Source organism: Mauremys reevesii, linkage group 2, assembly GCF_016161935.1.
Source record: "Mauremys reevesii isolate NIE-2019 linkage group 2, ASM1616193v1, whole genome shotgun sequence".
NCBI classification, from domain to species: domain Eukaryota; kingdom Metazoa; phylum Chordata; order Testudines; family Geoemydidae; genus Mauremys; species Mauremys reevesii.
Window position 1 is genome coordinate 4,514,479 of NC_052624.1, and position 27,711 is coordinate 4,542,189.

At 52.7% G+C, this 27,711-nt stretch overlaps 1 protein-coding gene and 6 non-coding genes across 10 annotated transcripts; all 7 read right to left on the reverse strand.

Annotated features, from left to right (window-relative positions):
* On the reverse strand, positions 1-27,454 carry TBRG4 (transforming growth factor beta regulator 4). 4 transcript variants are annotated; one of them, XM_039524429.1, is made up of 11 exons: positions 27,322-27,454; positions 25,059-25,550; positions 20,958-21,281; positions 18,238-18,409; positions 14,695-14,852; positions 13,954-14,064; positions 10,893-11,037; positions 8,629-8,874; positions 7,380-7,491; positions 5,449-5,563; positions 1-287 (listed from the first exon to the last, which is right to left on the reverse strand). In XM_039524429.1, exons 2-11 carry the CDS (start codon positions 25,479-25,481, stop codon positions 186-188), a joined length of 1,908 nt encoding a protein of 635 aa, XP_039380363.1. In that variant the 5' UTR covers positions 25,482-25,550; positions 27,322-27,454; the 3' UTR covers positions 1-185. The 4 variants fall into 4 exon arrangements, with proteins under 4 accessions (XP_039380363.1, XP_039380361.1, XP_039380362.1 ...); XM_039524427.1 differs by having other exon boundaries at positions 25,059-25,557; positions 27,323-27,445; XM_039524428.1 differs by lacking the exon at positions 27,322-27,454 and adding an exon at positions 26,794-27,166 and having other exon boundaries at positions 25,059-25,557.
* LOC120399728 lies at positions 1,383-1,505 on the reverse strand. Its single transcript, XR_005595326.1, has one exon. It is a non-coding gene; the product is annotated as a small nucleolar RNA SNORA5 (small nucleolar RNA).
* LOC120399723 lies at positions 7,838-7,975 on the reverse strand. Its single transcript, XR_005595322.1, has one exon. It is a non-coding gene; the product is annotated as a small nucleolar RNA SNORA5 (small nucleolar RNA).
* On the reverse strand, positions 9,783-9,920 carry LOC120399726. Its single transcript, XR_005595325.1, has one exon. It is a non-coding gene; the product is annotated as a small nucleolar RNA SNORA5 (small nucleolar RNA).
* LOC120399730 lies at positions 15,168-15,297 on the reverse strand. The gene has a single exon (XR_005595328.1). It is a non-coding gene; the product is annotated as a small nucleolar RNA SNORA5 (small nucleolar RNA).
* LOC120399724 lies at positions 19,718-19,857 on the reverse strand. Its single transcript, XR_005595323.1, has one exon. It is a non-coding gene; the product is annotated as a small nucleolar RNA SNORA5 (small nucleolar RNA).
* On the reverse strand, positions 24,163-24,300 carry LOC120399725. The gene has a single exon (XR_005595324.1). It is a non-coding gene; the product is annotated as a small nucleolar RNA SNORA5 (small nucleolar RNA).
* Positions 27,455-27,711: the final 257 nt, after the last annotated feature.

The following is a 27,711-nucleotide window of genomic DNA, read 5'->3' on the forward strand; positions in this document are numbered from 1 at the left end:
GCCTGTACAAGAGGGAATTTATTCCAACACATATTTACATACACAACGCTACCCGCACCTCTGCCTTCCTCCTCCCCACCCCCGAGGAGCATAATGCCCATTCACAGCAGCAGCAGCGGCACTCCAGTCGACTGAGGCAATGCCGGATGCGAACACCAGAGCCCATCGTTCGACGGGTTCAAGGGTCACTTAGCCATCTCTGCCCCCACGGCTTTGTTCATTTTGTCCTGGAGGTAGGCTGTCTTCTGCCACTCCGATTTCAGCTCCAGAAACTCATAGTAGGGAACCTGCAGCGGAAGAGGGCAGGAAGCGGGGTCAGGATTTACACTGGGGCGACCGTGCTGATCTCTCTCAGGGCCAGCTTGCTCGGCCCTGGTGCAGAGTGGCAGGACTGATCAGCAATCAGCCAGGTGATACTGACCAGCCCCAAAAAGGGAGGAGGTCCCTGCAGTGGGGTGTCTAAGGGGTCACAGCCCCAAGCCTGCCAGAGAATCCTCCAGACACTGCCAGGGATGCACAGTGGCCCTTGGGACACCCAAACCCGCTGGCCTGAGACTGCCTGGCTCTCCTCCGGGAGTGTGGTGTTAGCAGAGCACTGGGGGAGCTACAGGAGGCAGCCTCAGCTTGAAAACAGATCCCCCCTCCCTAGCTGCCTCAAGAGCAAAGATACAGCCCTTGGGAGTCTCAGCAGGAGACTCCAGCAGGACCTAACCTGCCTTGAGAGGCAGTTACAATCAGCCAGTGTCTCCAGCCCACTCCAGGGAGGGAGAGCTCTCTGGCCACCTCGCTGTCTGGCGCTGCAAAATGTCCGATGGGAACCAGCGTGTGTGTGGCTGGCCTGGGCTAATGGTGGACGGTATCTAGAGCGCTCAGCACCCTGCAGCTCTGCAAAATCTCCTATCCCAACAGCGGTCACGTAACTAGACAGTGCATGGAGGACTAATGACCCCACATCTGAGTCCTCCAATGGGTGGCAGCTGCACCAGCTAGACTCACTCACCGTGGATGCAACACTCTTCAGCACATACTTTTAAAAATGCTTAGAAATAAAAATCAGGGTAGTGCTGGACGGAGACACGAGAACCCAGGTGCATGTGTGCAGAATGTACTGCACTGGTAGCCTCCGGCCAGCCAGCAGGGAGCAGTCTGCAGTCAGTCCTTGGCCCTTCTGCCAATTCTGCCACAGAGGGAGCTGCTGTCGCGCGTAGGTTCTACAATGCGGACGTGGGTTTGCTAGGAAAGGGGCTCAGATACCCAACCTCCTTTCATGCAGGCCACCAGACAGCTGTAACAGCTTCCGCGTGACGCAGGCCACCCCTGTTCTGGCAGCTGTAGGAACACTTCCTTGTTTCAAAGCAAGATCAATACTGTCTCCCAGCCCACACCGGCTGTAGCGTATTTGTATCCCCAGCACCCAGTGGTAGAGACGTGGGGCCCATGAACTACAGATGTTGCTGTGGCAGCCGACCAGGGCAGGGGTGAGTACTGAATTTGTCAGGGCTGCAGGGCAAATACCCTAATTGAAAGTGACGTTTCCTGGCTACCCTGTGTAGGTTCTGTGTTACTGTATCACTGTCACTGGGAGCATCGCTACTGCTGCTGGGGTCCCCCACCAAAACGGTGCAAGAGAAGCTTGGGAAGTGTGCAGAGCGAGCAGGCTGTTCATTGGCAGCTGGCCGCCTGCTATTATTAACGAGTAGTTTGGTAGCAGGGCCTCTGGGGCTGCCAGCCTCTGCCAAATCAGACACGCTGGAGCCTTTCATATACCTCTCCACACCAGGTGGGGGCAGCGTCCTACCCTGACGATTGAAGGTCGTGTCTGTTGAAGGCTCTGAAGTCATTTGTATAAACGGTAACTTTGCAGGTGGCCTTTATAACTCTTCAGCTCTTTAGAGGCACAAAGTGCGACAACCAAATGCCAACTATTATTAAATGGATAGGCAAACGGTAATAGGGGATCACTGCAGCCACTTCTGGGGTGCAGCACAGCAACAATACACAGCTAGTAGCGATGAATACAATACCCCAGCCAATTAACATCAGAGAGGTAACTATCTAAAGCAGAGGAGCTAAGATGCTGACTCTACAGTAAGAATCGGGAGCTTTAATGAGCACAGGATTAGGATCTGCTCAATTTCATATTGGACACACAGCATTTCAAAGGTTGCATGGTCTATTTCGTCTCTTCACCCACCCACTTTCTTATCCCTTCCCCACAGGCCCGTTCCCCACTACCAGGGCAGACAAAACTCGGATTTAGAAAGGAGGACAGAAGAGATGCTCGGCAGAGAGGGATATTTAAACGTGCAGCCGTGTGGAGAGGGTGGAATGTGTAGCCAATGCCGGGAGCAGCTAGGCCAGGTGGGGATGACACACACTATGCAGAATGCAAGTCACTGGTCTATAGATCTACCAAGGAAACCAGGGCCCACGGCAGCACAGCTAGAGTCAGTGGGAATTTTGGCACTAGTTTCAGATCAGGTCCTGCCTCAGGCTGTTGATATTGGCCACAAACTGGAACGAAGCTGACTCTGCACTTGCTTGCTCTGGGATATGGTCTATTGTCTTGGCTTTAGTAGCAAGTGAAGGTGGCTGGTGGGCCCAGGGAGGGTGCATGAGGGGAGCGCCGTGTCTTGCTTTCCTGAGCCAACATCGCTGCAGTTACTAACAAGCCTCAGAGCGCCGGCTTCCGCAGCGCCTCCTGCTTTCCCAAGTGGGGGCTGCAGATTGCAGTCCCTGGAGCAGCAGTGGGGAAAGGCACTGAGCTGGGACTCCAGTTCCTGGTTGTGCCACCGACTTTTCCAGAGCCCTGGGCAAGTCCCTTAGTCCATGTGCCTCAGCTGCCCACTGGGGCGAGACTCCCTGGCCTGGGCTCTGCAGCAGCTCAGACTCAATGATCAGTATGGTCCCTTCTGGCCTTAAATCGCTGTCTCCATAAGGGGGCTGAGAGAATAAACAATGACTGAGGAGCACCCGAGCGCTAGGCCAGACAGGCACCTTGGCAGAAAGGTATTGAGAAAACAGAATCCTATCGTCTCTGCCTTTGGATCAGCAGCTTTCACCTCCAGCTGCACTGGAAGTGTGGGGACGAGAGCGATCCCTGGGGAAGGGATCTAGTCATTTACACCGGGAGAAAACATTCCTGCTTGGTAGGATTCCCCTTCTATATACAGCTCAGGGGAGCCAGAAGCTGCAAGGAGCTGGAAAGGCCTCCAGCGCGTGGGCAGGACGAGAACAGAACAGGCTGTGGAGAAACAGCAGGAGTTCCGCTGTGCTCCTCAGACACTTGGCGTAAGTGTCGCACCGAAGGCAGGTGTTGCTGCGGTGCCTAGAAAACTGGGGAACTTTGACAAACGTGGGGGCGGGGGGAAGGCCCAGAGCAGAAACGAGCCTGCGGCGAAAGGGGGAACAGGCTAATGTCTGGTTCACAGAAACAGTAATACCTTGTATTCAGCTAGCACAGGAGGATGGGAAACCCTGCGCTAAGTCACACAACAGCCCAGGGAGACAGGAGCAGTCCCACTGTGCAGAAGAGTTGATTCCTGGGGGGTTATCAGCCACCACTGGGGGTAAGAGGCAGATGCAGCGCCCCGGATCAGGCCATGGCTGACAGCAGCGCGGTATGTCTGCACTAGTAGCGCAGCTGCACTGCCCGCGGAGACAAGGCCCAAAGCAGTGACTCACCCAGCAGCACTGAGGGAGAGGAGGTCAGCGCCAGGGTTAGGCCTGTGGCGTTCCTGGCTCCCAGACAAGGCTGATCAAGGGCCAGCTACTTTGATGGGCTCTCGGGTAAGTGCGGTTTATAGACTAGATGTTCTAGCCAGGGACAGGACCCCATTTCTAAGGCACCTGGCACCTCCGCTGTGCCCAATCAATAAACAAAACCCCTAACAGCTTCCTCACGCCCAGGCTCACGGCTGATGCCCAGCGACCCCTGCTGGCCAGAGTTAAAAAGGCAACGCCCCAGCATTCAGCCTCATTCGAACACGGCTTGCAACGGCCCCCCTCTGCTTCCGACCTTTTTGCTGGGAAGTTTACACCTGTCCTCTCCAGAGAGGGGTGCTGCCAGCCCTGGTCCGCAGGCAGGCCTCCTGCCAGATGGATCGATGGGCACGAAGAGGCAGGGCTGACATTTCACTTCACTGTCGTCTCCGCCACTGCCCCATCTTTGGGGTCTAGAACAATGAGTGGCCCCGAGAGGATTGTTTGCTGATCCCAGGGGGCCGGAGCCTGGGCGACCTACAGACCATCTCTCTGGGCACGCAGGGGTGGAGACAACACTGGGTGCCCCACCCATCGCTCTAGTTGCCTTGACAGGCTATGTTTCAGGCTGTATGCTTGGAGCTCTGCCCCTCCTCCGTATGCTCTCGCTATCCTGAAATTAACAGAGTCCCAGCTGCTGCGGCCAGAGGCAGCCTCACTGTTGATTATGGCTATGCAAGTGTCTCCAAACAGCAACAGCTGCAGAACACCCCGCACCTGAGACACACACCGGACCTCACGCAAGCACCTCCGCAGCAGAGTCTTCTAGTCAAAATGCCCCCAAGCTGAGCCAAAGCACCTCCTTGAACCCACTCAGAACAGGGGGTCCCCAAGATCCACTACCGCTTGGAAGCATGCGTGTGGGGGGGTAACTTTCAAGTGACGGTGAGTTTTGGGTGCCCAACTGGAGACCCCCTGCAGAGACTTCATTCTTCAAGGGTGGGTGCTCAGCACTTCCTGGGAAAAGGCCCCTTAAACTGGACATTTGATAACAACTGGCCAAGACAAAGTGTTAGAGGGAGCTAGGTAAGGTCACATCTCCCCAGACGTGCAGCACAAACAGCAGGGCTGCTCCCCTTTGGACGTTGGCCCCTACTGCTGATCTGGGGTCCGCTTTAATATCACTTCCAGGAAGAGACCTAGGCCATATAGCCCCTTCCTTAGTCACCACGTGCAGGATGACTCCCTACAGCCCGGTCACTGGGCTCTGGCTACTCCAGTTTGCGGCTCCTCCCCGTCTGCCTGGGAAAACTAGTCCCCAGATCTCCCTGGCAGGAAGTTCTGGCCTTCATCTCATCTTCCTGCATTAGACTGACCCCCTCTCCTGCACCAACCTAAATAATCCCACCCCTTCGCGCTCATTCTGTCAACCTCTGTCCCCGTAGTCAGCTCTGAGGCCAGGTCTCTTGTCTATCCAGCTCCTAGTCCCCCTTCAGATCAGTCCCTCAGGCCCAGTGATGGTTTCGGCTGCTGTCTTTCAGGTAACTCGTGCAATGAATCTGGATCACGGAACGAGGCCACATTCCTCCCCAGGGGAGAGGGAGACTGGAAGGGCTCCTGGCTACCGTACACCACTAAGATGCATGCTGTGCTGTCTGACAGCTGTCGGGTAACGGAGGTCGAGCCCCCATTCACTCTGGTATTGGGAGCCGGGGGAGAAGGCATCGGCCCTCGCTGGCTACTCACATCCACGATCAAGAACCCGGCGGCTTGCACATGTCGTCGGGCCATGGCGAAGCGGCCCAGCAGGTCCTTGCTTCTGCTGCTGAAGTTTGGGAACTCCCACCTCAGGAAAGCGATCCTGCGAGAGAGACGCACACAGAGGGAATGGGGTTGAATGACTCAGGAGCGGGCGCAAGCTCAAATCTCTCACAATCTAGAGCGCTGTGTACCCTGGGCTCAGCGGGCAGGACACTTCGCTGGCTCTGGCTCTGAGCGGCTGCCAAAGCTCCAAAGGAACAAGCACTTGGCAGCGCTAAGAGGAGCCACTCTAACCAGCTGTGACTGCGGACTGCTCTGGCTCGGACAGGGCACAAGCGCTGGCATGCTGGATCAGAGCCCCGGCCCAGCGACTGGTGTCCATTATCCTGCGTGCAGCGGTCACCAATACCTAACGCTTCAGAGGACAGTAACAGGAGCAGCACAGTTGTGCAGGGCTGCATGTTTGGGGTCAGGAGCAGCAATGGCAGGGGTCAGGGTCGGAGAGATTAGTTCAGGATTAGTGCAGGAGATCAGAGGGCCCTTGTCTGAGCATTTATAGCCACAAGCACTAGGCCCAGGAGATGACTCAGCCCTGTGATTTGTTTGATGTGTGTGTGAATATGAACGCTGGAGAAAGGTGCTAGAGCAGGGGTAGGCAACCTATGGCACGGGTGCCGAAGGCGGCACGCGAGCTGATTTTCAGTGGCACTCACACTGCCCGGGTCCTGGCCAATGGTCTGGGGGGGCTCAGCATTTTATTTAATTTTAAATGAAGCTTCCTAAACATTTTAAAAACCTTATTTACTTTACATACGACAATAGTTTAGTTCTATATTATAGACTTAGAGAAAGAGACCTTCTAAGAATGTTAAAATGTCTGACTGGCACGCGGAACCTTACATTAGAGTGACTGAATGAAGACTCAGCACAGCACTGCTGAAAGGCTGCCAGCCCCTGGGCTAGAGTAATTTAACCACAGAATAAGTCCAGCAACGATGTGAGAGGGCAGTTTAGTCCCCATGGGCTCTGTTGAGGGGCCAGTTACAGCGGCAGACTGAGGTGGACACGGCTCCACGTGGCACTGGACGCAGATCGAGCCAGCCACTACTGCCTGGAGCAGTGCTTCGGACCTTCGCCTCAGCCTCCATGCTCTTGCCGAGCCCTGGGGCGCTAAACCTTGCAGGCCCAAGCAGGTTAATAAGGAGAAAGAAAGGGGCCTTGATGCTAGGGAGCCTGCCCTGCCCGATTAGCATCAGCACCTTCCCATACAGCCCCCGCCCTCTACATCGCCCCCCCGCTTTCCCTAACAAGGGAGGCTAGTGGTTCCGCTCACAGCTGCTGGGGCTGAGCATGGACATGAGCTGGGGGCACACTCATTCCAGCCTGAGCCGGGGAAAGGGCTATGGGTCCCCCCACGATCCCCAGCTGAACTTCTTTCCCAGTGGCTGGGTAAGGGAACTTTGAGATGAAGATGCTGGTTATCCCGATTGGCCTGTATCCTGTGTGTCTGTGGGGACTTCTAGGGAGGAGGGAGAGGTGTGTGTGGAGGGTACTCAGAGGAGCCAGGCAGCTTGAGGAAGGCACCTTCTGCACCAGCAGCTCTGATGTTCCCATTCCCCAGAGTCTGTGGCTGCCCCAGACTCTGCTCACAGCGCCCATCTCCCTTTGCCCGAGTTTCAGTGGTCACGATGCAGCCACTGCTGGCAGTGAGTCTGTGCCATGAGCTGCAAGGGAGTCAATGCACCTGTTTTGCTTTCACGACGGCAAGGTGAGAAACATCTCACCTCATCCTGAGCGCGCACACACACAGCAGCCTTCCCCCCTCACTCCCACAGGGCTGGGGCGGGCTTAGACCCCTTCATCCTGGCCTACATGGCAGCAGCAGGGCCTGATCTCTGCTGTGGCTAGGCACTCACCTCCTGGTGCCGCGGGGTGGGGGTTTTGTCCCTTCTGACTGGAGCAGGTGGGGGGCAGCAAAGTCCTTTATGGGGAGAGGCTGATTATCGCTGTTCAGCATCATCTCGGCGTCTACACAGGAGAGAGGGGAAACCACAGGGACTCCTGAGGCCTGGCAGGCTCCTGATTAGCATCGAGTCACATCCCCAGGGAGATCTGACGATGCACAACGTGCAAAGCCTTGCCTAGGCCCATCGGCTCACCAGTGAGAGGGTGACACTAACTGGCCAGCCATGGGTACAGCCCGTCACCGAGCACCTGCCCGGCTACCAACCTACCCTGGACAGAGCTACATTCTGGCTTTGATTTGCTAGCCAACGGCAGTGGGTCCAGCAGGGCCATTCCACTGTGTCTTATGCTCTGTGTGGACGGTGGGGAGCTGCAGCCACACCCAGCAGCCCCTCTCCTAGCTCACGGCAGGTGTCTGTAGCATGATTTTATCCCCAGGGTCCAATGAGCGGGACATGGGGCCCATGAACTACAGGTGTTGCTGTGGCAGCCGGCTGGGCCAGTGCCCACCATGGAGAAGACAAGCACTGAATTTGACATGGCTGCAGGGGGAGGGGAAGCTGCAGAGTTCTTGGGTGGACCTGACAGCTGCTGTTCACACAGTGGTACGGGAGGATGGGGTGTTTCCTGCCGAGCAGCTCTGCGGGCTGGGACGTAGGGACTGGTCTGGCCGACCCAGAGGGGAGACAATTTTCCATCTGCCTTGTTGCTTCCCCGAGACAGTCAGGCACATGGCTGAGACGCAGCATGTTCCACCCACTGTTAAACCACCAGTGATCCAGAGCCATGGAGCTGGGGAGCACGGCAGGACAGAGCCTGTCACCCCTGTAGCCAGGGGGTAGAAAGGTCACATGCACTGAGGGCCTCATCTTAGTACCCATCACAAAGCCAAAACCGTCTGGCACCATTAGCTGTCTCTGCTCAGGACTGGAATAGCAGAGTGTGCTGGGGGTCCGGAGGGAGGTGCACTGGCAGGGCGAGGGGGCACCTCACACTGATGCCCACGTCGGGAGGGAGGTGCACTAGCAGGTGATGGATCAGTGGGCTAATGGGGGGGCTGCATCAGGACTGCCACGCAGTGGGTGAATGTCAGGGGGGGAGTTTACACGCCATGTGCCCTCTGGACAACGCAGCGGCTGCCCAGTTCATTAGCACTGACGTCACTGCAGCCTTGGGCTCGGGTCCCAAGAACACACTCACCGAGCTGCCAGCCATAAATGGTGTGTACGTTGAACCGCCTGTTAACCTCGTCTTTGGCCACCCCGTTCAGCACCTCCTGCAGGCTGCTCTGTAGCGGAGTGACCTTCCTGCCCCCTGGCGGCTCCGGGGCACTCAGGGCCTCTGGAGGAAGGAAGGGCCCCTGGTAGCCTGGGCACTCCAGCCTGGCGGCGGCGTTGATATGCATCAGTTTGAGCCTGTAGTTCTGTCCTCTGGGCGTCTGGTCATCTGTTGGGTGAGAAGGGCAGCAATGGAGACCCAGCCCAGGGGAGGGGCCTGGACCGAGGGCTCAGCCACTCAGATCTCCTAAAAGTTCAACTCGGTCCACTTCGTAGCAGGAGTCAGGGCTGGTGGGCCTAGCCCCACATCTGCCACTCGGAACCCGACCCTGCAGGGCCCACAGTGACGAGTGGGATTATACGCTGGGACTTGCCTGCGACAGCAGGGACCACATTCGGTGACCCAGCAGGTCCCATCCAGCGCTATGTCCTGCCAGAATGATTAGAACAGGTGCCGAACAACCTCCACCCCCCCACTGACTGCAACGAACGCTCAGTACCTTGCAGGGGGGCACCTACCCCCCGCTGCACCTAGTGCCCGATTGCCAGTGACTAGGCAGTTGCAGCTTTGACAGCACCAAGCCTGTGAGACGGGCTTTGAGAGAGAACCCCCTGGAGCGCGAGGAAGGGACATGCACTCTGCCTGGCACAGGGTCCTTGAGGCATGTGGGGTAAGATCCCCGTGCCCAGATGTGATTCAATGGCACTGGTATGGCACAAGTGTTATCACTGCCCCGTGAGTCCCCACGTCAGGAGAAGCTCTGTGCTACAGAGACCTGAGCACACAGACCCAAGCGTACCCGGCCATAGTTACTCCAAGAGGGAGCGTGCCCAGTGTGTCACGTCATCCCTAGCAGCAGAGCCAGCACCACATGGGAACCCCCCTGGGCAGCACCACTCAAAGGACGTCACCCTGCTAGACAGACGCCCCCTGTGGCAGACTCCGGAAGTGGCTGTTCTAACTAGAGGCCGCTGCCAATCCCCTCTGTGGTGTACTCATGCTGAGAGGGGCTCAGGGCCTTTCAGATTGCTGAGCCGGCAGAACAAAGCTTTGCAGCTTTGCAAACCTCAGAGGCTGGGTGTCTGTAGCATGATTTTATCCCCAGGGTCCAATGAGCGGGACGTGGGGTCCATGAACGACAGGTGTTGCTGTGGCAGCCGGCTGGGCCAGTGCCCACCACGGAGAAGACAAGCACTGAATTTGACATGGCTGCCGGGGGAGGGGAAGCTGCAGAGTTCTTGGGTGGACCTGACAGCTGCTGTTCGCATACGTCCTTCCCAGACTTTAGGATTCAGCGGGAATGGGTGGGTGAGTGCAGGACAGAGCAGCAAACTAGCCGTTCCACATTCTAGAGCTGTGCTCAGACTCCAGCGTCCAGGACAAGTCCAAAATCCACAGCTGGTGGCATCCAACCACGCCTTGGTGAAGAGTTACCCACATCAGGAAAGCATGCCCAGGGCTGGGCCAGCAAGGGGGGCAGTTACAGGGCACCAGAAGGACGATGTGGGGCCAGAACTGGAGTAGCCCAGGGCTGTAGATCATCAGGGATGCCCCCTGGCAGAACACTCTGGGGAGGACACACTCAAGCCAGTGCTATTGGCACTTCATTTTCATGAGCATCACACTCACTTCCACCCCGCTCCCTGTCACACCCACAGACCCAACCGCGAATGCCCAGCAGAGATTAGGAGCTAGTGCTGCTGGGTTCGCCACAGCCTGGCTGCTGAATTATTGCTGTGCAGGAGCCATCAGCGCTTTGATGTGCTTCCCAAAGAAGTGGAATCCCCAGGACTCTCTTCCAGCCTGTCCTGGGGGTTAGAACAGGCAGCAGCGAGGCCTGCTCCCCATATGCAGCCCAGCCTGTGGGGAGGGGAGACTGAGATTCCATCCCTCATTCAATCCTTCACCTCTCTGCTGAGCCTGTTACAACAGGGCCATCTGGTGGTGGATTTCTGACATGACCTCTGTTGGCAATGGAACTGAGACTACATTCATCCCACCCATCATGGGATGGGCAATGACCGTCACCTGGGCCAGCAGGAACTGACAACCTGGAGGACAAAAGTGCAATATTCCCATTCCCGATCCCTTGAGCTCTCAGGTTCCCCTATGTCTTAACCCCCCGCCCTCCAGTCCCCACTGGCAGATGCAGGCACACCCCACGTCCAAGACACATCTACATTTACCTAGAAGCTGGCTATAGAACGGTGGGGCCAGCACGCTTTGCAGGTAGGGAGTCTTCGCCTGCTGCAGCACGCACAGTGACCACACCAGGTCTGTCAGCAGGTGCGGGTCCAGGCTGCCCAGTTGGTCACCAAGCTTCTCGTGGACCTGGGGAAGGAAAGTCACAAGCTGTCAGAGGGGTTTCCTGGGCTGGGTCTTTCTAGCTCTGCCAGGAATTCAGAGGCCACTGGACCGATACCTGGGTGGCTTGGCCTGAGCACAGCTAGTGAGAGACATCGTAGCTAGAGAAACGCTTCTCCCAGCAGAGGGGGTATTTGCAGTCAAGGGATTTTTCTCATTTTGGTTCTTTGGAAATGTGGACGTGGGCTGCCCAGCAAGACTCTCTCTGCATGGTACATGCTCTCTAGGGTTTGTTATTGTAGGGTTGCTACTACCGAGGCAGCACACACCACTCATTGTACGCTTGCTGCTCTCTGAAGGGCCACAAATGCGCTACAACCGGAGATCCATTTTTTGTTGGCCAGACAGAACCAAGGGCTGTGGGATGCTTCAAAGCCACACGTGTGAAGAACACGGCCTTCGCCCAGGAATGAACGGGATGAGAAGCCTTGCGTGCCCTCCCTGGCCACAGTGGAGTGCCAAGCATCATTATCCTGAGAACATCTGGATCACTGTGTGCTGGCAGGATGTCCCTCTGGGTTCGCAGCAAGCAGCAGGGCTTCTTACCATTATACTGAGGTTTTGTAGGCAGAGGCTTTCATAGACTCCCAGAAATGAAGGGCTGGGAGGGACCTCAAGAGGTCATTTAGTTCAGCCCTCTGCACTGAGGCAGGACCAAGTCAACCTAGACCATCCTGACAGGCATTCGTCCAGCCTGTTCTCCAAACCTCTACTGACAGGGATTCCACAACCTCCCTTGGAAGGTACTCCAGAGCTTAACTATCCTTAGAGCGAGAACGTATCTGCCTTGTTGCAGATTAAGTCCATTTACGTCTTGTCCTGCCTTTGGTGGTCAGCATCCTCGTTATAACAGACCTTAATGTCTTTTTAATAAGCCAAAGTTGGTAGTTTATGGCTTAACAAACCGCCTCTTTAGAGAGGCCTTCTAATTCTGGTGTCCGTGACAACCCTGCAGACCAGGGCCCTCGATCAATGCACACAACAGGCATGGGGTGGCAAGGCAAGCTGCCCCGGGTACTGCCCTGCCACTGTGCCTCCCCCTTGCCCTGGAGAGAGACCCCATAAGGGTGAGTGACCCCATGGAGACCAAGCAGGGGCCCCAGAGGCTGGTAAGTGAATATGGAAGAGAGTGGGGGAGCGGAACAGACCAGAGGAGGACTCCTGGAACTACGGACCTCAGACTCCAGGGAAGAGATCACTTTGGTATCTGACAGCTCAGCAGATGGTACAGAGACAGTTAAGCCTGTGGGCAGAGCAGGCCAAAGGACAGTGGGGGAAACTGAGGCGAAGGTGCTGCAATGCCACATCCAGCCAGGAGGGGCTGTGTTGAGGCAGCAGCTTTGCTACCGGGTGGCTTAATGATCTAAGCATTAGGTCAGAAATGCCAAGACTCTCTGAAGCCTCCGGTTCAAAACCCAGCAGAGTCACCTCAGCACTGCACTCCCTGGGGTGAGGAGCTACACATCAGGCCGTTTGCTGCAGAGGTGATGGGACTAAGAGGTAGCTGAGCTCCTGCCTGCTCTGTGGGAACAGGTAGAGAACACGTGGCCTAAAACCTATACTTCTGCCTGTGTGTAACCTGCTCTCATGGTGCACCTGGGAGCTGGGTTAGATTAGCCAGAGAGCGGAGTTTGATTAGCTCGGGGTTAGACTGGCCAGAGAGCGGAGTTTGATTAGCTCGGGGTTAGACTGGCCAGAGAGGGGAGTTTGATTAGCTCGGGGTTAGACTGGCCAGAGAGCGGAGTTTGATTAGCTCGGGGTTAGACTGGCCAGAGAGCTGGGTTAGATTAGCTCGGGGTTAGACTGGCCAGAGAGCGGAGTTTGATTAGCTCGGGGTTAGACTGGCCAGAGAGTGGAGTTTGATTAGCTCGGGGTTAGATTAGCTCTTGCTCAGAATGCTCCTAGGATCATCCATGCCTACCTAGCAAATGAATTGCAGGCACCGTGCTGCCTGGCTTGAGGTGTGCACCTGTCCCAGCTCTGAAGGGCACAGGCAGGCGTAGCAGGCGAATCACGGCATGCCAGAGACCCGCAGGTGAGCGCACAGGCACTGGGGCCTGGTCTTTCCTCTCACTACAGGGGAGGGCAGTAAGACACTAAAAGCTCCAGTCCCCACAGCCCAGATGTGCACCTCTGGAGGGCTGTCATAGTCCCATTGCATTAAGTGATTATGCGCCTATTGCCTCTGGGTTTATTACATACACTGGTCACCGGTACAGGCAGCAAGGAGAGCCACTCTCCCTCCCAGGCACCTGCGTCAGGATGACGTAGCCAGGAGCGGGTTACAGCCTACCTGCCTGTCACGTCTCAGCAGGCGACTTAAGGGAAGGGAGAATCTTTCGGGGGTGGTGGTGGGGGCTTTTTCCTTGCCTCTCTCTGTCCCCAGACAGACGCACCCTTCCTTTAAATCCCTGGCCCAGTCCTATGACAGGCAGGTTTGCCCGTAACCCTTTCCTGAGGATTGTTTTACCCTATCACATCATCCATAGCGTGGGGCCTCCAAGTCAATGCTTGGCTGAAAACACTGAGCCTGGCACTCTGACATACGCAGCAGGACGGAGCACGTGCCGGGGCCCTGCGGGGATGCCCTGCTTCCTGTTGGCAAGAGCTCAGATCCCAGGCCTTCACTGAGCAAACGTGAGCATGTACTCAAGATGACCTGCGGTGCCCCCCGGGTTTGGACAGACTGTGTTCTGGGAGATGGGTGTGTGACTGCGGGGCTATGGCATGGCTGTCCTGTTTCCTACAGAAGTCAGAGCTGGAGATCTTCTGGACACCCCTAAGTCTGCAATCTCAGATGTCTTCAGGGGAGCTGCAGCCTGGCAGACCTGGCCCGGTTCTGATGTAGCCTGAGGGCGTGATGGGGGACGCGAGATATGTTACCATGTTATAGAAGTTCTCGCTGTGGCTGGGCTGGAAGTTCAGGCGGGCGAAAGACAGGATGACGCTGCACAGCTGCAGCACGGTGAATCTGTCGGCATTGTCCAGGGTATACTGGAAAGCAGAGAGGGAAAGCGGTAAGTGTAAACCCGAACGGCTCCAAAGCAAACACTGACACTGACGCTTACAACATCCAACCCACGGACAGCGCTGCCCCGCTGACGCAGGGCGGAAATAAGCCAAATGGCCCCTAGCGACCTGTCAAGGACTTTGTATTAGCCTCCAGCACTATACTGAAGGAGCACAAAGATACGGGGGTGTAAGCATAAACCGAGATAGGCAGAATACCTCAGGTGAGGAAACGGAGGCACAGACAGGTTAATCGGGGCTGAGCTGGGGTTAGTTGCCGAGCAGTCCGGGGCTCCCCTCAATGATCCCCTCAGCGTTAGCTGCTGCCACACCAGGCAGCCGTCTGCAGCGAGCCAGCTATGATGTGCCCCACACTGTGACCTCCAGCATAGGCGAGACATTTAAGCCATTTTTACTGACACCTGCTGTCTTGCACTTAGCCAAGTCAAAGAACTGCGTGCGCTACCACTGAGCAAGGCATCAGCTTGGTACCACAGTGCACAGACTTTACAAATACATCTCAGCATCGTTAACCTACCTTACAGCTGGGGAAACTGAGGCAGAGGGGCCCAACAATGGCTGTTTCCCCCTTTCCTTCCCCACTTGTCTCCTCACCTGAGCGAAGGCCTCGAAGAGGGGCAGGTTGAGCCACTTGAGGTAAGCGAAGGACTTGATGCAGCGCCCCACGTCGCCATGAGCCATCTTGGGCACATGGGCGTGCAGGTCTGACGCCATCTTCTGGAAGACCTGGGTCTGGTGGAAATTCAGCTTTCCTTAAAGAGGCAGAAGAAATCAGCAGCTGCTGAGGAGGAGTCAGCCAGGAGCTCCGAAGCACTAGTGGGAGCAGTGCAAGGGGGGAGCAGGACGTCTGGGGGGTAAGGCACAGGGGGAAAACGAGCAAAAGCATCAAGCCGTATTCCTGGAGGGGAAGAGGCTCTGTGTGAATGCTGTGCCCTCCCCATCTCTAAATCAGATCTTAGCTGCAACTACAGAGAACCAGGCCAGGCCTCTGCCCCAAGCCCATCAGCCTCTCTTGATCACCAGGCGGGGCTGAGACGGGATGGGGACTAATGATGCTGGCCTGTGCTGGGTGTCTGTAGAAGATTTTTATCCCCCATCTCCAGACAGACGTGGCAGGAATTACAGGCGCTTCTGTGGCAGCTATTTGGGTCAGTACCCATCACTGAGGAAGAGCGCACCGCATTTGACAAGGCTGCAGAGTGCTTCACACCTGATGCTAGCCTGACTGTAGGCTCATTAACAAATACCCAGGGGCAGCATAAATCCCGTAGAAGTACTCATGATATCCACATGAATGCTGAGCCAGCCCACCAGGTGAAACTTCCAAGGGGAGAGTCAGACAGACAGCCCCAGAGAGGCGCATGGGGCCCTTGTGTTGGAAAGGATCAAGCAGCACTGTTACACTGATGTTGGTGTAATCAAATCAAAGTACTAGTGGGAAGAGGGACAGTGGGGAGGGATAGTTCAGCGGTTTGAGCATGGGCCTGCTAAACCCAGGGTGGTGAGTTCAATCCTTGAGGGGCCCATTTAGGGATCTGGGGCAAAATCAGTACTTGGTCCTGCTAGTGAAGGCAGGGGGCTGGACTCGATGACCTTTCAGGGTCCCTTCCAGTTCTATGAGATAGGTATAAGCTCCATATATTTATTTCAAGAAGCGTGGAGACAAGGCCCAGGAAGCAGGAACGTTGCAGTTGTTAGCTCAGCTCTCTTGGATTCCCTCTCTGGCACGTCACTTAACCTCCTGGGGCCTCAGCTGCACCAGCTGCATAATGGAGATACTAGTCTATTTCCCCAAGTCTGTTATCAATGTAGTTCAAGTGTCTGCAAGATGAAAATAATTTGAGACCAAAGTGCCAGCATGTTCCTTTGCCTTCCTAATCATATAAACAAATCCACATGCACCATTTCAGAATGCAGAGCTCCAGATAGTCCCATGCCGGTGGGTGAATGTCCCTACAGTTCTGCACTGAGGGACAATACTCATTTTAAATTCTTCATTAAATCCAAACAGCTTTCTTCAACACACAAAGGAATTCCTTGGCTGAGGAATAAATTGGCTGGAAGCTTGAAGTTAACACTAAGCCATATCTGAAAACAAAATCAGGACTTCGGGTGATGGATGCTACAGAAAACAGGGAGCTAAAGAACCATCATCATGGGTGAGGAGTGTTGTGGGCAAAAATCCCCAGAAACAGACAATACCAGGGGAAGTGAAACAGTGTCAGATGGGCCAGGAGAGCTCTCCAGAAGACAGGGAGGGGAGAAGAAAAACCTGTGAAAGTCCATCAGAGTGATACTGAATCCTGCCAAGTTAAAAAGTTTGGAAAAGAACTTAAGTTCAGTTATGGTCAGGGTGGCAAACTGGTACCTAATTACTGAACCGATCTGCTCCAGGAGTTTGAGTTGTACCTAAGCTACATCTGTTATCTCTGCAGAACCACCGCAGCTCTGGGAGGGTGAGCAGGACTCTCTTCTGGCTCACGCCAACAGAACCGTTATCTAACTACATTCTAATGGCAGATTTCCGTGCCAATGTACGAACCAGCAAGAGCCCAGTACGACTCCATGACTGTAGGTATCGTATTTGTTCAATTCCTCACAGATGTTAAGGCCAGAAGAGACTAATCAATCACCCAGTCTGACCTCCAGTATAACACAGGCCAGAGAATTTCAACCCACTCCCCCTGTACTGAGCCCAAGAACTTGTGTTGGACGAAAGCATCTTCCAGAAATGCATCCAGTGTAGATCTGAAGACATCAAGAGATGGAGACTCCACCACATCCCTTGATAGTTTGTTCCAATGGTTCGTCACCCAAATTATAGGCGAGATGATCTAGTCCAGACGCACTGAGAGAAGCAGGGAATGCTCCGAATGCCATTTCTACTGTCGCTTTTTAGAGTATAACCGCCCCATCTAGGTTGCCCTAGTTCAGCCAGTTGGTCATGTGCAAGTCAGACAACGAAGTGGCTGCTCAGCTGGAACCAGCCTGTTTATAGAGGGGCTCGTGTCACAGTTTTACCCGGTAGAAGGATACGCTGCCCATTTGTCTGGACTGTTACCAACACGAAAGCAGCGTTTGTGATGTCCTGCAGAGGACGAGAGGCAAAATGTCTGCAGAAACCATTAGCCAGCAAGCAGAGGCCAGAGAACTAAGACACCCATTATTATATCAATGGGCGTGTTACTTTCTGCTCAAATTAATGGTGTTTATACGTAAGCAAGCTATGAATAGGGCCATTATTGTGACGGATCAGAAAACTCTGATCGACTCTGTAGCTTGCAAACAGAGATATGCAAGTTAAGACTGAAATACATTGGCCCGCCATATCCAAGAGCACAGGCGGAGACCTACTGTACTATGTAGTATATTAGCCACTGGATAAAACAGTATCACTTTACAACTATTCCTGAACTAAGACTCCAATGGGGAGAGATCAAATAATTTTGTGACATCACCCCTTTACGCCTAACTCCATCTGGGCAATCCAGTTCGTTGCCAATCCCACAACCACAGCACTTCTGACCTGTTGAAACAGGCAGATAGTAAGGCTTACACCTTTTGCGGGTGGGGAAACGGAGGCACATAGGTTAAATGACTTGCCTTTGGTGACAGAGGGAATCTGCTGCAGAGCTGGGATTAGAATTTGGGAATTTCTGGCTCCCTACTGTGTGCTCAGAGGCCTCTTTCAAACGGGGTGGGTTTAAGTAGTTTTCTACGAAAGCCTCTGTTGCTCGAAGTCTGTGGTAGGTGTGGATGGTGACACTTAATGCACTATTGGAAGGTGCTCTGATACGAGGGTGATGAGCTTAAGAAACTAAATAGAACAGAATGCAAAAGCTGAGTGTGCTGGTAAGGGCTACGTTGTAACTGACAAAATCAATTCCATTGCGGGTGTGTATTAGAGGTACCAAATAACTCAACCGTTACCTCCCCAAAGCTGGGTCAAGAGAGGTTTCAACCCAGTGGGTAAAGTTATTTGTATTCGAATGTATGAGCTTAGAATTCTCAGCCAGGACGGCATCGCTATGATAGTGATGCGCTAAAGACCTCGTTCAACGCAAAGACTGTGCTGCACTGGACTCTGCTGGTGGGATACTTGACTGAGCAGTTCAGGGGATGGCTGGACTCACTTACCATATGCAAAGGCCAAGTCCACCAGAACGCTAGTGCTGAGGGTAAAGTGCTTCTGAACCAGATGGTAGGAAATGGCCCGGAGCAGGGGGACACAGCGCCGGTTCTGGAGCGCTAAAGCTAACGCCACTTTCCGAATGTCCTCAGCAGTGAATTGCTCGGCTAATTCCAAAGCCTGCCAACAGACATTAAGCACAGAGAGTAAAGGTGGGATAAAGCTATTTACACGATGAATCACTTACATATCTGGCACATTTCAAAGTATCTTACAAAACAGCCTCTCAAAGATCGTCCAGCACTGAAATGCAGCCACCTCTGGAGAAGAACATAGCAGATCACAGTAATAAACAATATGAGGTATGATGTGAAAACCATTGTATCCAGAGGGGAGAATTAAAGGAGGCAGAATTTAATTACTTCTGACTGAATGCGGTCAGGGTATCAGTGCTACACTGATTACTATTGCAAAAAATACTATGGGACCTATTACAACCACAAGTGGCCAGTATGGACTCAATACAGGAGTAACCGGGTGAAATTTAAGAACAGCCATACTGCAAATGGTTCATTTAGCCTTGTATCCTCTCTTCCGACAGTGGCCAATGCCCGATGCTTCAGAGGGAATGACCAGAACAAGGCAATCATCTAACGATCCGTCCTGTTGCCCAGTCCCAGCATCAGTCAGAGGCTTAGGGACACCAGGGCACAGGGTTGCATCCCTGACCATCTTGGCTAATCCCTGGGGGAGCCTGACCATTTATTTCTACCCTTTGTTTTCTGTCTTTTAACCAGTTACTGAGGACTTCCCTCTTGTCCCAGGACTACTTAGCTTACTTAAGAGCCTTTGGTGAGGGACCTTGTGGGACCTCTAAAAGTCTAAGTACTCTATATCCACTGGATCACCCTCGTCTCTGTTTGTTGAACCCCCTCAAACAATTCTAATAGATTGGTGAGGCATGATTTCCCCTTACAAAAGCCATTTTGACTCCTTCCCAACAAATCAAGTTCATCTATCTCTATCAACAAATCATGTCTGATAGTTCTGTTCTTTAATTCAGTTTCAATCAATTTGCCTGGTACTGAGGTTAGGTTTACGGGCCTGTAGTTACTTGGATTGCCTCTGGAGCCTTTTTTTTTTTTTTTAAAAGACCTTTCCTGTGCAGGAGAGGAGACTAGATGATTGAATGGTTTCTTCCGGCTTTAAACTCTCAGCATCTGTTAACATTTCATCCAAAAGACAACAGCACTTTAAGGGTTGATGCCGGGCTCAGTCCCATGGGATCTGAGCATCTAAACCAATGCACCAGCAAAGCGAATACTGACACAGGAGAAAGAGTTCCCTCTACTGAATCACTAACACCATTTCCCGGTGTTTCCCTTGGAATCTCACTTATTACTAACCTTACCCCGGTGTGTTTAATTTGCTATATGGCAAGATCCCAACCCAACCAGTCTAAACTGTGGTATTTTTATTAGCATGTAACAGTGTCTGTAGCAAATATTTATCCCCAGGGTCCAGAAAGAGAGAGACGTGGGGCCCATGAACTACAGATGTTTCTGTGGCAGCTCTTTGGGCCAGTACCCACCATGGAGAAGGTGAGTACTGAATTTGACATAGCTGCGGTCAAACAACCTAGAGACCTCATTGGTGGTTTCAACCTGGGGAGCGTTTCCCCAGCCCAGATCACGTGCCTGAAGGACATCTAGTAAGCATCGGAGCAATGAGCTAATCTGCGGACACAGGCCTGCAGAGCTGTGATTCACAAGCCATCCGATTCAGAACCAGGCTGAACTGGAAGGAGAGCAGAATGGAAAGGGAACATTCCTTTTCTCCCCATCTGTCATGACTTAAAGAGGGGAGTCTCAAGGCAGCCTGCCACCACAATGAGCAGATTCTACAACTCTGTGCTCAGATCTCAGTGGAGCCTGGCCCTGGGGGTGAGGCAGGCTCTCTACAGTCTCTCACTATGGAGTCATTTCAGTAAAGTAAACCACAACAGTTCTCTCCTTAACCTCAGACCAGATGGGTGGTTCGTTTGGCTTGTCATATTCAGGATCACTGCTTTAAAAAGAAATCATTATGGGGATGGTGGTGGGAAACCATTCCACATCAGAAAAGACCTATGAGGCCCCTGAGGGAACACGCTGCCACGGATGCCTGACTTGCTGTATAAATGCCTACAAGGGCTTATTTGTGAGTAGATTTTTTAAATCACTTGACAGCCCTAATTTTGCTAAACTTTTTCCTTATGTATCCTGCACATTTAAGGTAGTTTATTTAAATAAAACATGTAAAGTTCCGTTTTTGTGCATTTGCAATTAAATTTGACTTTCCATCCAAATAAAGCTTGACACAAACTACAAGTAAAAAATGAACCGTCTAGGAAGTGAGAAATGCATCATTCTCATGTAATAAATGTAAAAATTAAGAATCTAAATACACGTAAATTAAGCTGTATCTGGTTCAATATCTGTGTATAGATACAGTTTATCCTCCTGGTTAACAAAAAGAAGCACCAAATTTGGTGTAGAGGTCGTATTTAGTTGCAAATCAACATGTTTCAATGACTACTAGCCAATGAAAATAACTAGGAAAGTACAAAAGGAAAGCACAATTAAAATTGCTGATTTAAATCATGATGAAAATTGGAGATTTAAAAGGATTTATTTAAATCAATCCACGCTGCAGGAGACTCTTAGCATGTCTGAGCTGCTGCCTATACCTTGTCCTCCAGCCGGTCCATCAGGGTCTGAGAGAGGTGCCCAACCTTCACCATCAGTGCCACCACAGCTCTCGTGTCCCCAATCTCCGTCCAGCGCAGCTCCAGGTGCTTCACCACGTCACTCAGCAGCTCACTCTGATCCTCTGCCTGCTCGCTGGTTGCCAAGTACTCTGCCAGGGAAGCAATCTGCCTGAAGTTCAAGCGTCTCAACCGCCAGCGCACCTCCTGCTTCACCGATCTCACCTCTCTCTTATGCCTCTCCAGCCCCAGAAGGTAGAGGCTCTTCAAGAGGGGCAACAAAGAGCTATTCCAGACCCGGGAAAGCTAGGCAGCAAAGAGGAAATATGGGAATATTGTTAGGTACAAAGGAGGCTGTAACAGAGCGAGAAGTGGAGTGAGACACTAGAGGATTTATCGGATGGAATCAATCATCCAGCATTGGCAAATGCCAGACGCTCCGGAGGAAGGCACCTCCCCCAAAGAGTGGTTTTAGTGCTCTCGTGTCTACACTCCACATTCACTGCCCCTTTAACTTCAGCTACAGCCTGCGGGTTTCCCAGCAGCACGAGCAGCTGCTATGTCCAGCCCTGGTCTGGAGATAGCAGTGGTGCTCTAGTTTTCCCAGGGCTGAGCTTTCATCGCCTTTAGGGTCAGTCAACATTTCTCTCTCTTTTTCCTCTGTGTTCAGACCAAACTCCCCCACCCCCTGCCCGTGTACATTCCACAACTGCCTCATGATTCCAAAGGCACAGGGCACTTGCAGTTCTTCTCCAAAGAGAAACTGATGATGAAGCGGCTGACAGGCCATCATTCTTATGCTTCCAGATCTTGACTATATGTGCACGTTCCAATGACCTAGGTCACCTACAGGGCAGCATAGGGCTATCACTGCTGGGCCGTGGGGTCAAATTAGCTTTTCTCACTGGAACTGCCAATGGGCAGCTGGAAAAAAAAATCAGAAGCCCAAAGTTCCACGGATGATACTCTAGATTCTAAAGCACCTTTCATGCTGAAGAATCCCCATGGGTTGTGCGGAAAACAAAGGAAATATCACCAAATTGCAGCCACCTCTGGGGTGGAACATGACAGCTATTTATCAACAGTACAAAACAGTTTAAGGAAAGGGAAGAATCACTTCTCAGCTTGAAGCGGAATCAAGGGAAGTAGAATGTAATGACTCGGATAGAATTTGGCCAGGGTGCTCTACCAGTGCTCTGGTAAATGGTACCACAGACATTGTAATAATCAAGACTTCAGTCTTACGACTTGTCAGAAACTGGGCGTTTTTTAGTAGCACAGCAGCCTCTCAGAGCCACCCTTTGACACTGCCTCAATGACTCAGGGTAATGATCACAACTGTAGAATAGGAATTCTTAGAGATCTCAGAGTGGTTTGCAAAGGTTCTGTAAACAAGTATCACCCATTAGGCAGCTGAAGAAACAGCTCATGACCTACCAAAGATCACACAGGTCATTGGCAAGCCAGGAACAGAATCTCAGTATTCCCACTCTCAGTCTCGTGCCCCATTCAGCCTTTCATTACAAATCACCAACCCCCTTTCTTGCAGCACCTTGATACCGAATTCCATTGAGAGACTTCTGTCCAACTGCTGGCCTGGTCCAATCCTGCCTGTCTTTTGATAGCTCAGGGCTTGTCTACATGGGGTCTTACATCAGCTTCACTTTAGTTTGGTTGCATTAGAGTGTCTTGTGCCCACACTCAACCTTTTTTTTTAATCAAGTTATTTAGTATCATAGTTGGGAGCAATTAATCCTCTTTGGAAGAGAAGTTAACTCCTCACTGCAGTGAGTTTATTTGCTTTAAGGTTCATGTGGACAAATTCTTAACTATTCCGGTGCAGGCAATCCTCCCACTGCCACCCCACAGTGCACTGCTTCACACCTGGATTAGCCTGCCTGTGGATCTGTCTGCGTGCCTTCCATTGCTCCATGGTCATCTCGACCAGACCCTCATTTAATGCGGGCACATTTTTGTCAAATGCAGGTGTGGCACTTTTTGATACCAGTAGTGGGTAGCATAGAGCTGTGTGGCATAACAAAGTAATGTGAATGCCACTCAGTTAATTTACATAATGGCCATACTAGGTCAGACCAAAGGTCCATCCAGCCCAGTATCCTGTCTTCCGACAGTGGCCAGTGCCAGGTGCCCCAGAAAAAATGAACAGAACAGATCATCATCACGTGATCCAACCCCGTCGTCCATTCCCAGCTTCTGGCAAACAGAGGCTAGGGACACCATCCCTGCCTGTCCTCGCTAATAGCCACTGATGGACCTATCCTCCATGAACTTATCTAGCTCTTTTTTTAACCCTGTTATGGTCTTGGCCTTCACAACAAGGAGTTCCACTGGTTGACTGTGCGTTTGGTGAAAAAATTCTTCCTTTTGTTTGTTTTTAACCTGCTGCCTATTAATTTGATTTGGTGACCCTGAGTTCTTGTATTATGAGAGAGAGTAAATATCACTTCCATATTTACTTTCTCCACACCAGTCATGATTTTATAGACCTCTATTATATCCCCCCATAGTCATCTCTTTTCCAAGCTGAAAAGTCCCAGTCTTATTAATCTCTCCTCATATGGCAGCAATTCCATAGCCCTAATCATTTCTGTTGCTCCTTTCTGAACCTTTTCCAATTCCAATATATCTTTTTTGAGATGGGGCGACCACATCTGCATGCAGTATACAGGATGTGGGTGTACCATGGATTTATATAGAGGCAATATGGTATTTTCTGTCTTATTATCTCTCCCTTTCTTAATGATTCCCAACATTCTCTTCACTTTTTTGACTGCCACTGCACATTGAGTGGATGTTTTCAGAGAACTATCCAGAATGACTCCAAGATCTCTTTCTTGAGTGGTAACAGCTAATTTAGACCCCATCATTTTATATGTATAGTTGGGAGTATGTTTTCCAAATGTGCATTACTTTGCAATTATCAACATTGAATTTCATCTGCCGTTTTGTTGCTCAGTCACCCAGTTTTGTGAGATCCTTTCGTAGCTCTTCGCAGTCTGCTTGGAACTTAACTATCTTGAGTAGTTTTGTATCGTCTGCAAATTTTGCCACCCCACTGTTTACCCTTCTCCAGATCTAAGTGCACCAACAAACTAATCCAATTTAACATTCCCGTGTAGGAATGCTCTTAGGGCGAGATGCTTTAGTATTTCTACTGATCTATACCAGGTGTCTGTAGCATTCTTTTATCCCCAGGGTCCAGTAATAGAGACACGGGGCCCATGAACTACAGATGTTGCTGTGGCAGCCAGCTGGGCCAGTACTGAGCACGGACAAGGACAGTACTGAATTTGACAAGGCTGCTGTAGTTTAAGACTAGGTAGTGGAGAACATAATGTAAGGTGTGAAACCCAATCTTACTCTTGTTTAGCTATCCTATCATTTTACTGAGATTTCATTGGGCTCATCCAGGGCTCCATGTGGCTGTTGAGAGCTGGATGTGGATTCACTGAAGTGCCCAAAGGGGGAAACTAAAGTTCTTAACATGGGTACAACGCTGCTGCTGGCACTGATCCGTCCAATTCAAACTTTATTAATCCTTGTGCTGCTGTTCACTACAGCCCTTGTGAAGACAACAGAATTTAGCAGGGCTGTCTGAAGCACCATCGCCTCGTGTCACCAATAGGGGAGGAAACAGCAGGATCTCAATAGAGAGACTGCAGATTGGTAAGGCAATGTAGTGTCTGCTCGGCTATCACCCCAATTCCTGCCTGTGCCCAACCACTGGGACGCATAGCACCCACAGCCACTACAGCCTTTGAACACCCAGAAATAGAATATCTAAGTAATGCTGCATTTTTAGTTGTTTCTAGTGCAATATGTATTCTGCCTTTTCTGAAAGCAGTCGGTCACTCTCTCTCTCCCTTCCATGTGCTCTGTCTCTCACAGATGGAAGTTAGGAGAACCAACATCATGTGACCAGCCAACTCTGCACAGGCCACCAGCTAGGGATCTTTGGGAAATTATGTCTCATCAAGTGTGGTTAAAAGCACCAGGCAAAGGGCACTTTCTACGCTTCTCCTCCCTCTGAGAGCGCCCACCCGCAGCATCATGGGAACGTACCTGGCTATTCAGAACGTTGAGCACTTGCTGGAAGCGACAGTCCTGCAAGATGCTCTCCGTTTCTAGTTTTTTCTCTGCCACGAGTCGGGAGAGTTGGATGACCACTGCGGAGGCCTGGTTCCCATTTAGAGAGTGATGTTCAGCCACGTGCAAGAGATCTTCAGGGCTAGAAGCTGCTTCAATGAGTTCATCAATCTCTCTGTGCTCCGGATATCGGCTGTACACTTGCTCCTTGACTGAGAGTTTGTCTGTTTGCCTGGGGAGGCTTGAAGTGTGTAATGAAGCGAGAGCTGCCTGAGGTAGAGCTCTTGCTATCACTGTCTTGGATGCTGGTGCTAACAGAGAAGCTGGGATTGCCAGGGGCACGAAGGTGGTGCCACCAAAGAGCCGCCGACAACAGCGCTGCACCAGTCTGGCTGCCATGACACAGCTAGATCTCTTGGGAGGGAAGAGGAGGGGGACGAAACTGAACTGGGGTCAACTCCACATTTCAGAGGCCCTACAAAAGGAAAAAACAAAACACTTTAACAAAAGTATATTTAAAAGTTAAAAAAGAAGAGGGAACTGGATGACTCTAGGGCACAGAGTTTTCCACCAATAGCCTGGTTTGAATCTAGCCCAGGCCGGTAGCAACCGAAAATCATGTGTCACATAGGCTATGACTACATTTGTAGTGGTGTGTAGTGTAGACATACTACATACCCCGCTAGTATGGGTAGAAACAGCAGTGTAGACAGTGAGGCACTGCTTAGGTAAGTAGAGTACAGACATGCCAGAACCTTAGGGTATGTACCCTACATAGCTCTCTATACACCCAAGCAGCGTCTCCCACTTCTACTCTGCTATTTTTAGCAGTGCAGCATCCTTGCTGCCAGAGCCTTTCCCTGCTGCCTCCCCTCTACCAAAGCCTTTCGCAGCCATGTGTAGCTACACACCACCGTGGGGAGGCAGCCTGTTTTTCACTATGACACGTAGCTACGTCTACCTCACACGCTGCCGCAAGTGTAGACAAGGCCTTAGGGACATCAACTGCTCTAGAAGATAAAGTGTAGTCTCGTGCTGGGAACTGTCAATGAATTTCAGCCCTGTTTGTTTTACATTCATTCATGGTATTTATATAGCATCATTAAGGTATGCGAATGCAAGAAACACTTCCTTTCATTTTCACTCATTTATCCACAAGTCAGTCTAAGTCTTAGGCACTTTATCAATAACTTATTCTAAATTGAGAGCAATTGGGGGAATAAAACCCATGAAAATTTAAAAGTTCCCATTAGAAGTTACAATGAAAAATCTAAGGTTGGTATTAACTCCCATTGGCGACCACTGACATCCATCATAGGAGTGTATCTACTTCCTATCAGTCACTGCAATACCTAGGCACTGCCACATTACTGCTCCATGGCTTGGCTCGGAGCATGCTCATTTAAGTACCGTATTTTGTCACATGCACATTGCAGGCACAAAACCCCGGTGGTACTTCTGGGAACTGGCTACTAGTCCTGCTGAAGCCAGTTGTGAAATCACTGAGAACAGCCCTCTTCTCCCCTGACGCACAGGCCAGCTCCTCTGGGGCAGCAACAGCACATGGGGGCTCACACCAGGCCCAGTTCTGACGGCCCCCTCTGAACCGGATCGCCCACTTCCTGGCTCCTACTGATAAGTTTCATACCGAGGCCACAGCTACACTGGGGCACTTTGCCAGCCTAGGAAGACCAAGATGTGATTTACTCACAAGTTAGACACAGCTCTAGGGGCGGAACTCTGCTTTACCCCGTATAACGGGTGTCCACCCTCGGGGCTTTTCCCGGCACGGATCGCGCCCCGGAGTGACACCGCTTCGCTAGGGAGAGTCAGTCGTGTAGACACAGCCCGAGAGGACAAGACAGGCCCCACCGGGGAGGGAGCCGGGGCAGGTGAATGGCACCAGGGGGAGGCCCAGGACGCGGCACACAGGGCGGGCGCAGGGCTGTGCCCCACGCGGGGCGCTGAACGGCCTCCCGCTCCCACCGGGCGGAGCGCGCGGGGAGGGAACCGCCTCCCTCGGCTCGGCCACAGCCCGGCCCCCGATTTCTCTGCCCCGGATACACCCTCCCCCGGCCGGGAGCCGGAACAGCCCCACGCGCGGCGGGAGCCGGATCCAGGCCGGTCCGGGGGGGGGACCACCCCCTTCCCGGTGCCGTGACCGGCCCGGCCCGGCCGCCCCGCCCCCCGCGCCAGGGAGGCGGGGCCCCGCGGCCCAGGGCCCGGCCGGAGCCACTCACCGCCCCGCCAGGCTGAGCTCGGCCGCCCGCACCCGGGCAGAGAGAGAGAGCGCGGGTGAGCGGCGCGGGCCGATCGCGTCACTGCCCCCGCGACGCCCCTCCGCAGCGCCCATTGGCTGCCCGTGGCGGGGGAGGGGAGGGGAAACACGCCACGGGCGCCATTTTCACTGAGGGCGGCGGCGGGGCGGAAGCCGGCGAGGGTATTTCCGGCCGCCGCCTGGGCGTGGGCGGGAGAGTTGCGTGTGGGCGGGCTCGGGAGCGCGTCGCTCTGCTCGGGCGCCATTTTGGGCGGGCTGGAGACAGGGCTGGGCGGGTGCTGCAGCAGCAGCTCCCTCAGATGGTGCTGGAAGGCGGGGGAGGGCGGAGATATGGTGCTCTGGGCTCCCTGG